The sequence below is a fragment of the Dromiciops gliroides genome, chromosome 2 (genome assembly GCF_019393635.1).
Source record: "Dromiciops gliroides isolate mDroGli1 chromosome 2, mDroGli1.pri, whole genome shotgun sequence".
Lineage (NCBI taxonomy): Eukaryota > Metazoa > Chordata > Mammalia > Microbiotheria > Microbiotheriidae > Dromiciops > Dromiciops gliroides.
In genome coordinates this window covers 238,781,945-238,797,899 of record NC_057862.1, presented here as the reverse complement: position 1 = coordinate 238,797,899, position 15,955 = coordinate 238,781,945, and the positions used below count along the sequence as shown (strand labels likewise).

General features: G+C 45.4%; 1 protein-coding gene across 2 annotated transcripts in view; it reads left to right on the top strand.

Annotated features, from left to right (window-relative positions):
• PAPLN (papilin, proteoglycan like sulfated glycoprotein) overlaps nt 1–15,955 on the top strand; it is an 89,868-nt gene that overhangs the window by 37,396 nt on the left and 36,517 nt on the right. For both annotated transcript variants that reach the window (XM_043982759.1, XM_043982757.1), the window contains exons 7-13: nt 2,005–2,128; nt 4,655–4,735; nt 4,998–5,170; nt 6,445–6,568; nt 6,817–6,943; nt 11,720–11,927; nt 14,529–14,708. In XM_043982759.1, the coding sequence (XP_043838694.1) occupies nt 2,005–2,128; nt 4,655–4,735; nt 4,998–5,170; nt 6,445–6,568; nt 6,817–6,943; nt 11,720–11,927; nt 14,529–14,708 (1,017 nt within the window). The remainder of the gene's footprint in view (nt 1–2,004; nt 2,129–4,654; nt 4,736–4,997; nt 5,171–6,444; nt 6,569–6,816; nt 6,944–11,719; nt 11,928–14,528; nt 14,709–15,955) is intronic.

The following is a 15,955-nucleotide window of genomic DNA, read 5'->3' as shown; positions in this document are numbered from 1 at the left end:
AGTTTGACTCGGCCCGGCTCTCGGTTAACAGCACGTGCTTGACTCGGTCTCTCTCCCCAAAGGTGGCCTTGGGTTTTGGTGAGTTTTATACGGAATATAGACTAAGCCTAGACTTAAGACGATTTGTATTGTATTTCTACTTTCCTATCCTTCTAATCAACATCACCTTGTGACTACCATACAATAAAAGCTCTAACTAGAAAACCAGAAGCTTCTTCCATTTACTAGTCTGGGAGATAAATTAAGGGACAGGTTAAGTAGGGGAGATTTATGATCTAATATCCAATTTTAATCTCACACCTGATTGGTTTTTGTTTTTGTTTTTGTTTTTTTTTAGTGAGGCAATTGGGGTTAAGTGACTTGCCCAGGGTCACACAGCTAGTAAGTGTTAAGTGTCTGAGGCCGGATTTAAACTCAGGTACTCCTGACTCCAGGGCCGGTGCTCTATCTACTGCGTCACCTAGCTGCTCCCCCCCCCCTCCACATTGATTTTTTAAAGCCCTTCGCCATGTGATTCTGGCTGTCCTTTTTTCCCCCTTTAATTTAATTTTTTTTTAATTAAGAAAAATTAATTTTATTTCCCTCTCATCTCCCCCTCCAACAAAATTTTCAAAAGAAAAAAAAACCCAAGTTAATAAATGTCAACCTACCTTTCCAGACTTATTGCTCATTGCTCTCTTCACACGTTCTATCTTCCAGCCAAATTGGTGTGAGATTTAAAATTGGATACAAGAGCATTATACTCCCCTTTAAATCTTTCCCTTATTTATCTCCCAGACCAGTAAGTGAAAGAAGCCTCTGATCTTTAGTTAGGGCTTTTATTGTTTGGGAATTACAAGGTGATGTTGATTAGAGAGATAGGAAAGTAGAAATACAAATAGTCTTAGATCTAAGCTTAGTCTATATTCCATGTAGAACTCACTAAAAACCCAAGGCCACCTCTGAGGTTGAGAACCGTGTCAAGCATGTGCTGTTATGGAGAACCTGTGTGTGTGTGTGTGTGTGTGTGTACACACCGAGCGAGCCAGCAAGCAAGAGCGAAAGACCTCATTTCTGTTCTCTCCTTGCCTTTTAAGCTAGCACCCTGGAAGTGGAGTGCTTAGCAGATGCACGGGTGGCTCATCACGGTCTCCTCCCCAAAAGGGTAGTCCTTCAAAAACTGATGTCCTAACCGACTGTTAAAAGCTTTCACTTTTTACCACATTGGTCTACATGGTTTTCATTCTCCCATCTTTGTGCCTTTGCCCATGCCTGGACTGAGTTCCTCCTTTGTCTCTATCTGAAGGAATCCCTGGCTTCTTTCAAGGTTTGGGTCAGGGCCATCTCTTCCTAGAAGCCTGGCCTGATGCCCCCTCTCTCGGTTGCTATCATCCTTCTCTAAGAAATTACCTTTTATTTATATATCTTATATTTAATTTTCTGTGTACATGTTATTTTCAAAAAAAAAAAAAAAAGAAAAGAAGAACATGTTATTTTCCCCCAATAGATTCTAGGTTCCTTGAGGACTGGGACTGTTTAATTTTTGTCTTTGAGTTCTCCAGTGTCTAGTACTGTGCCTATCACATAGTAGGCGCTCAATAAATGTTATTATTGGCCACAAAAGATCTTCCAGATCAGACTGGGAGGATTCTCATGATGTCAGGCCATGAGGCAGCACTCCCAGGGAGATTCAGGGTCCTGTTGCAGGTGATTTCATGAACAACTAGGCAATTTCTTGATTGCCTTAAGCAAGAGGTCAATCCAAGGCATAGCCTGCCTACTTGGTGCTGTATTCTTGGAATGGAGGCGAGCAGAATAACCTTCCCCCTCTGGCCCTTGACTGACAAAACCCTAAAGGAGTTAGATTCTTGTCTCTTGGAATATCAGAAAGGGCTCCATGACTCCATCATTGGGTATAGGTGAGCGTCTCTTTTTTCCTGACTTCCTAGTCTTTGTTCAATCTGATCATTAATGAGGCAGGCCACTTCTCTCTCTCCTTCCTCTCCTGCACCTGGGCCTAGGCAGGCTGTTGGCTGTGACCACATGCTGTACTCATCTAAGAAAGAAGACAAGTGCCTGCAGTGTGGGGGGGATGGCCAGACCTGCTACCCAGTCAAAGGAACTTTTAATGCCAATGACCTCACCAAAGGTAGGAGGTGCTGGAATTGGGAAGAGGGAGCTTAAGTATGCTTTGTCTCTCTGACCATCTGTGTGTGTGTGTGTGTGTGTGTACATGCATGTGAACTTCTTACCCTTTTCCTAAAACCTGCTGTCTACTTATGGGCCCCCAAGTGTCTACTGCATGCCTGATGGAGGCCCTGGGCTTAATGTCTTTTAAAGTACTCTTTTCTCTTTAGGTTCACGTCACTGTTCCCTCCAAGGGTAGCCCCAATACCCTGGGTCACTGCTGCTCTCCTGGGTGGAGGGGGCAGCTGCATTAGGATTGGGGGTCACAACACAACAGACCCAGCTGCCTGGACTTTCTCTTCAGCTGCCTCTGGGAAGGCTGTATTCTATGTGCTTAGAAAGAACTGGGGTTTTCCCCAAGATTGGCTCCTGAGCCCCAACTGACCCCTTACTGTGATTCCATTAAAAAAAGGAGGGGGCAGGGCAGTGAGGGTTAAGTGACTTGTCCAGGGTCACACAGCTAGTAAGTGTCAAGTGTCTGATGCTGGATTTGAACTCAGGTCCTCCTGAATCCAGGGCTGGTGCTTTATCTGCTGTGCCACCTATCTTTCCCCTCCCCCCCCATCTTTTTTTAAATTATGCACTTAATTGTTGTTCAGTCATTCAATTGTATCTGACTCTTCATGATGCCAATACTGTCCCTGAGGTTTTCTTGGCAAAATACTGTGGTGGTTTGCCATTTCCTTCCCCAGTGGATTAAGGCAAAGAGAAGTTATGTGACTTCCCAGGGTCATATAAGTGTCTGAGACCACATTTGAGCTCAGGTCTTCCTGACTCCTGGCCCAGCACTCTATCCACTGAACCACTTAGCTGCCATGCACTTAATAGTCATTGGTAAGTATGAAGGCTTTCATGTACAAACGACAAAAAGGATTGAATTTAAAACCATTAATCTACCACAGAGTTTTTTAAAGAGTATGCATTGTGGCAGCTAGGTGGCCCAGTGGATAAAGCACCGGCCCTGAATTCAGGAGGACCTGAGTTCAAATCTGGCTTCACTAGACACTTACTAGCTGTGTGATACTGGGCAAGTCACTTAACCCTGACTGCCCCACAAAAATAAATAAACAAGTAAAAATCTGTTATAAAAAGAGTATACATCAACTATAACATAGTGGTGCCAACCCTGCCTTTCTTGTTAGTGTCCTCTCCTGAATTTCCTTCTCTATGTGGTTGTTGTTGTTTTTTTTGCTTTTAATTTAATTAAAAATTTTTTTCATTTAAAAATTTATTTTCTTTTCCTCCTACCTCTCCTCACACTTCCCCTATCTCTCCCCACCCCAATAAAAATAAAAACAAAGCCCACGTAACAAGTAAGCTGAGTCAATAAACAAATTTCTGCATTGGCCATGCCCTCCAAATTGATGTATCAGTCTACACCCTAAATCCATCTTTTCTCTGTCAGGAGATTTTGTCTTTTTTTTTTTTTTAATCTCCAGTGCCTAGCACAGTACCTTCTTTTTTTTTTTTTTTTTTTTTTTTTATGGGGCAATGGGGTTAAGTGACTTGCCCAGGGTCACACAGCCAGTAAGTGTCAAGTGTTTGAGGCCGGATTTGAACTCAGGAACTCCTGAATCCAGGGCCGGTGCTTTATCCACTGCGCCACCTAGCTGCCCCGCACAGTACCTTCTACTAAAAATCTATTTTAATGAAGTGATTGTTGAATTTTTGCATGGATGGATGGCTGGCTGGCTGTTTGGTTGGATGTTTGAATGGCTGTTTGGATGGGTGGGTAAATGAATGGGTGCATGGGTTCCTGCTTGTCTGTGTCCTGAAAATGTGACATCTAGAACTGGATGCAGTAGGGGCAGAACAGATGACTCAGAAAATTCCTTGAGTGTCAGGCACTGAGTTTGGGGTGTGTCTTTCTAGGGGGTCCTTGGTCAGGTGTCCAATGAGCAATTAAACGTGTGTGTGAACATTGATTAAGCATCTGCAATGTACCAGGCACTGTGCCAAGGGCTGGGAATTCAAAGAAAGGCAAAAGACAGTTCCTGCCCTCAAGGAGCTCACAATCTAATGGGGGAGACAACATGCAAACAGCTACGTACAAACAAGCTATATGAGGAATAAATGGGAAATAATTAAGAGAGGGAAGGCACTAGAATTAAGAGGGATCAGGAAGGGCTTCCTCCAGAAGGTGGGATTTTAACTGGGACTTGAAGAAAGCTGGGGAAGTCAGGAGGTGGAGATGAGGAGGAAGAACATTCTAGGCATGGGAGACGGCCAGTGAAGATGCCGGGAAGAAGTCAGGAGATGGAGCATCTTGTTCCAGGAAGAACAAAGAGGCCGGTGTCACCCGATCAAACATGGCAGGGAAGGGGAGGGGGGGCAAAGTATAAAGAGAATGGAAGGGTAGGAGGGCAGGGTCGTGAATGTGTATGTTTAGGGTGGGGGTTAGAGGAGTGGGGAACAAGAAATATAATCTAGGAACTGGGCGTCACTTCTCCTGACCTCCCCAGCCTCCTGATATTTCTGTCTTCTTTAGGTTACAACCAGATCTTGGTCATTCCTGCAGGAGCCACCAGCATCCATATTGCAGAAGCCACAGCCAGCAGGAATTTCCTGGGTATGGTCCTATAGGTGGTCTTGTCTTCATACTTCCCCGAGGCTAATCCTAGGGAAAATCCAGCTACAGGATCAAGTGCAGGTCCCAGATCCCCAAACTCGGGACACTGTACCCATGGGTCATGGGACTGGGCCACTGGGGAGGGGAAGAGGCATAGACAGAGCTGCAAGACCTCGGCTCTTCTCTCCCCAAGCTTGGACAGGACCTTTCCACCTTTCCAGCAACTCTCTTCCTCTTTTTTGTTTTCCTTTTCATCCCACAGCAGTGAAGAATGTGCGGGGGGAGTACTACCTGAATGGCCGCTGGACAATTGAGTTTGGCCAGGCCCTGCCGGTGGCCAGCACTATCCTTCAGTATGAACGGGGCTCTGAGGGGGACCTGGCCCCTGAGCACCTGCATGCCCGGGGACCCACCTCTGAGCCCCTGGTCATCGAGGTGAGTGCAGCCTATGGAGATGGTTGGTTCTCTCCATCCTCCACCTCTAAGCCATGGAAGGAGGGATGATGCTGGGTTTGTTCAGAGGCTAATGAGAATGTGGAAGCCTTCATAATGCTTTGCTGTGACAATGGGCAGTTCACATGGGAGCATTTATTCATCCCTCGCTATTTTTCCTGTGAGTAGCAGTCATGTCCACCTGAGGCGGAGGTTCTTAACCCAAGGAATTTGGTATTTTTTGGGTTTTTTTGGTGAGTCAGTTGGGATTAAGTGACTTGCCCAGGGTCACACAGCTAGTAAGTGTCAAGTGTCTGAGGCCAGATTTGAACTCAGGTCCTTCTGAATCCAGGGCCATTGCTCTATCCATTGTGCAACCTAGCTGCCCTCCAGCCATACCTTGGTTTTAATAATTGTATTTCAACATAATTGAATATAATATATAATACATATTCAGTATATAGTATAGTGAACATAGATAATATGATGCATAATAAATTTAATATATATTCTATATGTTCAATATAATACGATATGTATTATATATGTAGAATTGAATATAATTTCCTTTGTAATCCTATGAATTTTATTTTATGCAGTGAAAAAGTTATTCTGAGAAGTTATTCTAACTTCACCAGACTTCCAAAGAGTCAATGACACACAAAAAAATTTCCTTGATCTAGGAAACCATAGTGCAAGGATTGATCCTTAGCCTCTAAGTCAAGGTAGAGAGAGGAGGAGGAAGGGAGAGAGCAGAGCAAAATGAATAGGGAAGGTGGGGCCAGAATGGATCCTAAGAATAGGCCTAGGGCAGGATTTGAACCCAGAGATCCCGACACTCAGGTAGACCGCACCACCCCATTTCTCTTCTGGACTCAATAGTAGCATGGATGGAGGCAGGGGAGGGCAGTATTCTGGAGTACCTGGGTTTGGGCCCTGCCTCTGAAACTTGCTGGCTGTGGTGTTATGGGCAAATCTTTTGGTTTTGGGGTCTCCTCTGGAGAATGAGGATCACAAATCTTGAGCCTCGTTTTGCTGTGAGGCTCAAACGAGGGAATGAGAAGTACCTTGTAAACTTGGCGAGTCTTTATAAATGTGACCTATTATGATTATTTCTAATACAAAACAGAGAGGGAGGGGAGAGAAACCGAGAGAGAGACTGAGAGAGAGAGAGAGAGCCCGAGAGAGAGAGAGAGCACGCACATTAGGAAATAGGGAGATGGGACTTGGGTCCTTTTCACTGGTTCGAATATAGGTCATTCTTTCCTCCATTTCAGCTTATCAGCCAAGAGCCCAACCTGGGGGTGCAGTATGAGTACTACCTCCCCCACCGACCCCTGGACACGGGCTTCAGCTGGAATCACGGCTCCTGGAGTGACTGCAGTGCAGAGTGTGGAGGAGGTGAGAGGAGGGGGAGGGGTCACCCCGGAGCTGAGACAGGAGTGATCAAGAGGAGAGAGGAGGTTCCAATTATAGGGAGGTAGAGATGAGGGAAAGGCCCTGAGGAAGGGTGAGGGCCCCAAGAACCAGAAGGTGTCTAGCTCCATTAATACTTAGGGCACCCCCCCTTCCCCCACAGTGAGGTTGTTGGATGAGCCCCAGCCACACCTCTGGGGACGCAGGCTCACCTGTGTCTCCCTTTCTGACAGGTTATCAGACACGCCTGGTATTCTGCACCACCGACAATGAGGTTTACCCTGATCACATGTGTCGGCATAAGCCCCAGCCATCTGACAATCGCACCTGCAACCTTCAGGCCTGCCCACAGACCAAGCGGTGAGCCCGGCCCCTCCTAACCCAATATGACCCTTCCTGCCTTCTTACCTTTGCCCATTAGCACCTTAGAGCCCTAAGACAGAGGGTGTGGGCCATACAGTATCAGGGTTAGTTCCTTCTCCAGGAGAGATAGTGTCATGGGGTTCAGGACTTGGGAGAGGGACAAGATAGGAATTACTCATCTGGGAATAAGAGTTGAGCATCTGATAAATATTGAGGTGCTGTGCCATGATAAAGACTAAGGAGCAGTGTCAGCGAAAGGGATCCTTTTCCTGGCATCCTGAAATCCAACAGTTGGTCAGCAAGCAATTATCAAGTGCTTCCTTTGTGCTAAGTACTGAGATACAAAGAAAGGCAAAAACCGTCCCTACCAATATGTTTAACATGGTTGTTATGTATAACCTGTATCAGATTGCTTCCTGGTTTCTGAAAGGGAGGAAAATTGGGAACTCAAAATCTTACAAAAATGAATGTTGAAAACTATCTTTACATGAAATTGGAAAAAAAAAACTATTTAAAAAATAAAAAAACAGACAAAACCAAACCCCAAACTAGTCCCTCCCTTCAAGGAGCTTCCATTCCAATAGAGAAGACAACATATCAATGATAAGATATAGAGAGAGTAAATAGAAGGGACTCTGGCGAGGCAAAGGCAAGATGGCAGGAGCATCTTCACTTTTCTGCCTCCTGATAGAACTATCTCTTGTCACCCTGTTTCTCCTGACACGGGGAGAGGATGCAGAGCAGGCCTATAACTTCTAGCTCTTCCTCAGTAAAGAGGGGATCCTATTCAGAGGGACGCCACCCGAGGCCTTCTAGAACACAAAGGAAACCATCTGAAATCCAAACCACCAAACTCCCAAAATAAACTTCCAGGGGCCTTAGACACTCAAGGCCCAGACTATTCAGGAAGTGCGTCTGAGGTTTGTTCCGTTCAGAATCCCCCTCTAGACAAGGGACTTGGAATCAGGGTAGGACCTAGTTGTGGTCTTTACCCTTCTTCTCCATTCCCTCACCTACTGGGTCAGACCTAAGCGTAGCAGAAGAGACATTAATACTTTCATGCCTTAGAAAAGGGTCAGTCTGGGCCTTGGGTGTGGAAGGACCCTGGAAGCTTATTTTGGGAGTGTGGTGGGTTGCATCTTAGAGGGTGCCCTTTGAGCTCTAGAAGACTATGGTTGGCCTCCCTTTAGCCACAGTTGGGGTATCCTGTGCTGGGGGTATGGATGGATGAATGGAAGGAAGAGTTTGTGCCTCTGAGGCCTCCCAACCTCTTGTGAAGCTCCTCGGAGCCACTGGCTCAGAGACTAACCTGGGGAGCGTCCTGGGGAAGACAGGTGCCTGGTTGCCTAGCCCTTTCTTCCATGGTCTCAGAAGGAGAAATGCTCTTATTGGTCCTTGCAAACCCCTTTGTTCTGTGTACAAAGGATCTCATACCTCCACCCGCCGGGAGTGTGGAGCCATGACCGAGCGCGAGGCATGTGTGGGAAAAGGTAACCGAGGGCAAGGGTGGGCATCTGGGAGTACCCTCTCTCTGTCAGACTAACCATAGACTGTGGAAGTGTTAAAGCCTGTGGTGATGGGCTCACTGAGGGTTTCCCTCAGCTGGGCAGGGGCCTTGGGCCGGTGTTGGGGCTTCTCTGGCTCTCTGCCCCTTTGGCGGGAAAGGTGGTGGGCACTGCAGCTTTGCATGGCCACCATGGGGTCTTGGTCCAGAGGTATCTGGAGGACCTTTGCTGTTTCCAGCTGTGCAGGTCCTTTGAGCTTCTTTGTAGACTGAGTATTGTCTTCTGGGGAGATGCCATCTTTAAAAATCCAGTCCCTGGAGCTTTGGGGGTGTGTGTGGGGGGGTGTGTGGGGGGTGTGTGGGAGGGGTGGAAGCAAGGATAAGAACCTATGGGAGAGGGGCAGCTAGGTGGCGCAGTGGATAGAGCACCGGCCCTGGAGTCAGGAGTACCTGGGTTCAAATCCGGCCTCAGACACTTAACACTTACTAGCTGTGTGACCCTGGGCAAGTCACTTAACCCCAATTGCCTCACTAAAAAAATAAAAAAAAAAAAAAAGAAGAAGAAGAACCTATGGGAGAGAAGGTGAGACATTGAGATAAGTAACAATACCTTATGGATTCAGATTGTGTCCTAAGCCCCTCATTTTACAAAAGAGGAAACTAAGACCTAGAGGAAAAAAGTGATGATCAAGCCTGGTCTAGAAACTGGATACGTGATGAAAAGAGTACTGAGCTTGGAGTTTGAAGGAGCTGGATTTGAATCTGCTTCTGTCACTAATTAGCTGTGTGACCCCGCACAAGTCCTGTAACCTCTTTGCACCTCAATTTCCTCATCTGTAAAATGGGATAATGAAGGGGGCGGCTAGGTGGCGCAGTGGATAAAGCACCAGCCCTGGATTCAGGAGTACCTGAGTTCAAATCCAGCCTCAGACACTTGACACTTACTAGCTGTGTGACCCTGGGCAAGTCACTTAACCCCCATTGCCCTGCAAAAAAAAAAAAAAGGGATAATGATGCCAATATTATTGGTTAGTATTGGGGGCAGCTAGGTGTTACAGTGAATAGAGGGCCAGGCCTGGAGTCAGGAAGATTCACCTTCCTGAGTTCAAATCTGGACTCAGACACTTACTAGCTGTGTGACCCTGGGCAAGTCACTTAATCCCAACTACCTCTAAAAAAAAAATCCAGTGGTTAGTATTAACAGGGTTGTTGTAAGTACATAAAAGCATATAAAAGTGCTTGGCAAAACTTTAAGTGCTGTATAAAAAAGTTAGCTGCTACTACTATTGTCATTCAATCAGCCAACAAGCATTGATTAAGCACTTATTGTGTGCCAGGCATTTTGTTATGCACTGGTATTCAATGAAAGGCAAAAACAGGGCCCTTAGCCCTCAAGGAATTCAAATTCTAATTTGGGCTTCAACATGTCCCAAACTGTAATACAAGAGATATACTGTAGTAAATGGAAAGTAACCAGGAAAGAAATTCACTACAGGGTGGGCACTAAGGGGCAGAAAGGCTTCCTGAGAAAGGAGGGATCTGAGCTCAGTTATTTTTTGTGTTGGGGTTTTTTTTTTTGGTGGGGCAATGAGGGTTAAGTGACTTGCCCAGGGTCACACAGCTAGTAAGTGTCAAGTGTCTGAGACTGGATTCGAACTCAGGTCCTCCTGAATCCAGAGCTGGTGCTTTATCTACTGTGCCGCCTAGCTGCCCCCTAAGTTGAGTTTTGAAAGAAACCAGTGAAACTAGGAGGCAGAAGGGAGGAGAGAGAGCATTCCAGACGTTGGAGATAGCCAATGCAAATGCATGGAGTGCAGAGATGGACCATTTTGTTCAGGGATCAGCAAGAAGACCAGCCAGTGCTGGATCATAGAGCATGTGGAAGCAGTCAATAAATATTTATTAAGAAACTACCATGGGGGCAGCTAGGTGGCGCAGTGGATAAAGCACTGGCCCTGGATTCAGGAGGACCTGAGTTCAAATCCAGTCTCAGACACTCGACACTTACTAGCTGTGTGACCCTGGGCAAGTCACTTAACCCCAACTGCCTCACCCCCCCCCTTCCCCCCCCAAAAAGAAACTACTGTGTACCAGGATACAAAAAGAGGCAAAGGGCAGTAGGAGTTCACAGTCTAATGGGGGAGATGACAAGAGAACAAATATATACAAACAAGCTATAGAATAAATAGGAAATAATTCAGAGAGAGAGTAGGCACTAGAATTGAGGGAAGAGAATACAGTTATTCCTTCCACATCGAGGGTCCTAGGGGCTTGGCACCCCCGTGTATTGGAAAATCCATGTAAAATTTTTTGACCCTCCCTTTGTACTAGATAAGAAGTCTGAATTATTATAGTGTTAAAAGAGAAAACATGTTGATATTACATATACTACATGTATACTTTATGCATTTCTAAGTTTATAAACTTCCTGTGTCATTTGCAGCTTCCACAAAACTCCCCCCAAATTCCTATTTAATTTCTTATGCCGACACGTGATATATGGAAACCTCTATGGGTCAAGTCATGATGTGGAAGGGATAACTGTAATATGTTAAGAGCACTGGAAAAATAGGAAAGACTTAAAAAAGCCAAGCAGTATTTTATAATTGATCCTGGAGGGAGCCATTGGAGTTTATTGTACCCAGGGGATGAGATGATCAGGCTTGTGCTTTGGGAAAATAATTTTTTAAAGAATAATATAGGGGGCAGCTAGGTGGCACAGTGGATAAAGCACTGGCCCTGGATTCAGGAGGACCTGAGTTCAAATCCGGCCTCTGACACTTAATACTTACTAGCTGTGTGACCCTGGGCAAGTCACTTAACTCCCATTGCCCTGCAAAAAACCAAAAAGAAACAAACTAAAAAGAATAATATATACTCACAGCTTCATTTGATCCCCATACTTACTATAAAATAGGGAGCTGTGGTTATTATTACATTACTGTTTTGTTATTACATTTTAATTTATTATTTAGTTATTACTGTTCTCCTGAGAGGTTGGGCGACTTGTGGGAAATCACACTTAAGTAAATCAGTGACAGGGCCCAAACTGGAATCCAGGGCCTCTTTCCTTTTTCACCCAGTGCCTTCCCCATCATGCCATGTAGAACTGACTTTCACTGAAGATACATGAATGAGCAGCCTCAGTATACAGGTGGTAGCCTCCTGTTGAGGGAGATGGGCAGGCACATCAGGAGGATGGGTGATGGAGGGAAAGAGCTTCTCCAGCATCAGCCCGGATGTGGTCTAGCTTCTTTCTCCCCTTGCAGCTGGAAGGCTGGGCCGTGGAGCGCCTGTTCCGCTCCATGTGGAGGAGGTTCCCAGTCTCGCCATGTCTACTGTGTTGTTTCTGATGGGGCAGGCACAGAGGAGGCAACGGATGAAGCTTCGTGTGCAGCCTTGCCAGGGAGGCCCCCCAACACACGATCCTGTAACCTGCACAGGTGTGCAGCATGGAGCTCAGGGCCCTGGGGAGAGGTGAGTGCGACGGGAGATGGGGAGTCAGAGATGAGCCCTGAAATGCAGGGTCTGCAGTGTGGAAAAGGAGGGTGTGTGTGTGTGTGCGCGCGCACACGCGCGCGTGCATACGTGCTCTCATGACTACATTTTTGCATAGTGAAGAACTGACCATGTGTGGTTGGGGATGAGGGTATAGCTAGGAATTGACCACTTGTTGCTTCCAACCACAAAAGGCCTTCTTTGCTAGGGCAGGCTGGACAATTGCCATAAAGCTGGCAAGGTTCCCTGAGGATAATCTTTTTTTTTTTTTTTTTTTGGTGAGGCAATTGGGGTTAAGTGACTTGCCCAGTGTCACACAGCTAGTAAGTATCAAGTGTCTGAGGCTGGATTTGAACTCGGGTCCTCCTGAATCCAGAGCCCATGCTTTATCCACTGTGCCACCTAGCTGCCCCTGATAATCTTCTAAACAGCTGTAATGGGAGACTGGCTGATGAGAGCCCAGTCCTTTTGAGAATGTTCTCTCTTATGAGCATGTGCTGCCTTCAGCACGTGTAGGTATTCTGTAACTGTTTCTTCTCAGCTCATCACATGGTAAAAAAAAACAAACTGTTGATTGGCTGCTGAGGTGGAACAGGTGTACATGCAAAAGTCACTAAAAGAGAGTTCTTTCTGGCTTTCCTGCCTGGTTGTCTTCAAGTGAGGAGGCAAGGACTGCTACAAACCTCTGGGTAGGGAGAGAGCCACCTCCAGCTCTGCAAAAGTCTTGGGTAGAATTAGGGTTATATAGGGTTTTCAAGGCTGTCAGACCACTGTGCTCAGCACCCAATTTAATAAATATGCAAAATGGAGGGGGCAGGAAACACACACACACACACACACACACACACACACACATATTCCTGAAAATTGTGTGTGTGTGTGTGTGTGTGTATATGTATATATATATATATGTGTGTGTGTGTGTGTGTGTGTGTGTGTGTGTGTGTGTGTGTGTGTGTGTATGTATGTGTATAAACATATCTATGTATCAGCCTGAAAAATAACAGACCTGAGTTCTTTTTTTTTTGGCAGGGCAATAAGGGTTAAGTGACTTGCCCAGGGTCACAGGGCTAGTACGTGTCAAGTGTCTGAGGCTGGATTTGAACTCGGGTCCTCCTGAATCCAGGGCTGGTGCTCTATCCACTGTGCCACCTAGCTGCCCCCTAAAAGAGACTAGGGTGGTTTGACATTTTCTTCTCCAACTTATTCTTTCTTTCTTTCTTTCTTTCTTTCTTTCTTTCTTTCTTTCTTTCTTTCTTTCTTTCTTTCTTTCTTTCTTTCGGGCAGGGCAAGGCAATGAGGGTTAAGTGACTTGCCCAGGGTCACACAGCTAGTAAGTGTCAAGTGTCTGAGGCTGGATTTGAACTCAAGTCTTCCTGAATCCAGGGCTGGTGCTTTATCCACTGTGCCTACTAGCTGCCCCCCAGACCTGAGTTCTAATCCCAATTGACTAGTATCCCAACAACTGTACCATCTTGTTTGTCTCTGGGTCTCAGTTATTGTGTTGTTTCAGTTGTGTCCAACTCTTTGTGACTGGGGTGGTTTGCCATTTCTTTCTCCAGCAGTTCACTTTACAGATGAGGAACTGAGGCAAACAGGGTTAAGTGACTTTCCCAGGGTCACGCAACTAGTAAGTTTCTGAGGCCAGATTTGAACTCAGGAAATCTGGAGTGAGGAAGAATCATCTTTCTGAATTCAAATCTAGCCTCAGACACTTACTAGGCATGCCCCCTGAGCAAGTCACTTAACTTTGTTTGCCTCAGTTTCCTCATCTGTAAATTGAGCTGGAGAAGGAAATGGCAAACCACTCTAGTATCTCTGCCAAGAAAACTCCAAATAGGGTCACAAAGAGTTGGACATGACTGAAATGACACAGCAGCAACTGAGACCCAGAAATAAACAGTGAATTTTGGAAGATGACACAGGTAGTTGGGGTTAGAACTCAGGTCTGTTAATTTTCAGGCTGGTATGTATGTATGTATAATGCTACTCCAGCCCCTCTACTTTGCATATTTATTAAATTGGGTGTTGAGCACAGTGGTCTGAGAAAATCCTAAATGGGGTCACAAAGAGTCAGACACAACTGATACAATTAAACAACAGCAAATAGTTATTATTAGATAATAATAGTTTCCTTATCTGTAAAATGGGGCTAATAATACATCTCAAGAATTGTTGTAAGGATAAAATGAGGCAATAATTATTAAGTGCTTAACACAGTGCTTGGCACATAGTAGGTGCTATATATATGTTAGCTATTATGATTTATAAAATTATGATTTTTTATTTTTTGTTTTGTTTTTGAGCAGGGCAGTGAGGGTTAAGTGACTTGCCCAGGGTCACACAGCTAGTAAGTGTTAAGTGTCTGAGGCTGGATTTGAACTCAGGTCCTCCTGAATCCAGGGCTGGTGCTTTATCCACTGTGCCACCTAGATGCCCCCTATTTTTAATTTTTAAAATAAAATTATTATTGTTGTTGATGTTATTGTTGTTATTATTATTTTGGACCCAGGTAACTCCCAGTTAGGGCACTCTTTGAGGGAATGAGAGGCAATGATAATGATTGGGTTTCCCCTGCAGTGCTCTGCCAGCTGTGGCCCAGGGGTTCGGAGTCGGACTGTCACTTGTTGGGGTGATGAAGGTGCTCCCCTCCAAGATTTTGCCTGCTCCTCAGCGGACAAACCTGCCCTGACTGAGGCATGTATAGGCGAGAACTGCCCTCTTCAGGAGCTTGGCTGGCACATCGGTGACTGGGGGCTGGTGAGTATCTGAACTTGCCCATATTCTCAACTCTGGCATCTGGGTGCTGATATCTTGTTCTCTAAAGTGCCTGGTGTTTGACCAATGTCTTTATTTATTTATTTACTTTTTGTTTTGTTTTTGTTTTTTGGGGGCTGGGCAATGAGGGTTAAGTGATTTGCTCAGGATCACACAGCTAGTAAGTGTCAAGTGTATGAGGTCAGATTTGAACTCAGGACCTCCTGAATCCAGGGGCGGTGCTTTATCCACTGTGCCACCTAGCTGCCCCCCTGTTTGTCATTTCTTAGAGCACAATAATATTCCATCACCATCATATACTACAGTTTGCTTAGCCATTCCCCAATTGATGGGCATCCCTTTGATTTCCAATGTGTCTGTCTGTGTATGTACCCATCCACCTTTGGTTCTGGGTTTGTTTCCTACATGTGTGTATGCATGCACATCTGTGATAATGTGCACATTTCTCTGTGTATAGGGCACCTAAATGGAAATCTTGACCTCATACCCATGCCCTCTAGATAAACTGTATCTCTGACATTCCTCTCATTTACTAGTTTAGTAATCCTTTCCAAAAAAGGAAATGGGGTTAGTCTGCCATGACCTATTATTATTTATTTTTTTTTTAGGGAGGCAATAGGGGTTAAGTGACTTGCCCAGGGTCACACAGCTAGTAAGTGTTAAGTGTCTGAGGCCAGATTTGAACTCAGGTCCTCCTGACTCCAGGGTCTGTGCTCTATCCACTGTGCCACCTAACTGCCCCCCCATGACCTATTCTTGATAAAGCCATGCTGTTTCTTTGTGGTCACTCCTTTCTAGATTTTTTTGCCAACCATCTCTTTAATGATCCTTCCTAGAATTTTCCTAGGAATCAAAGTCAAACTCACAGTTTATAAACTCTGTCATCATCTCTTCTTCCTCCTCCTCTTTCTTCTCTCAGTATAGGTTTTTTGTTGCCCTTAGCTTCCCTAATCATTCTCAGCTCATTCTAAGCTTTCACATTCCTGACACTATTTTTAGAGGACCATGCTATATTTTTTTTTTCCTTTTTAAATTTTTTTTTTTTAGTGAGGCAATTGGGGTTAAGTGACTTGTCCAGGGTCACACAGCTAGTAAGTGTTAAGTGTCTGAGGCTAGATTTGAATCCAGGTACTCCTGACTCCAAGGCCGGTGCTCTATCCACTGTGCCACCTAGCTGCCCCCATGCTATATTTTTATAGCCATCTTCAGTTATCTGACCTTGCTGTCAT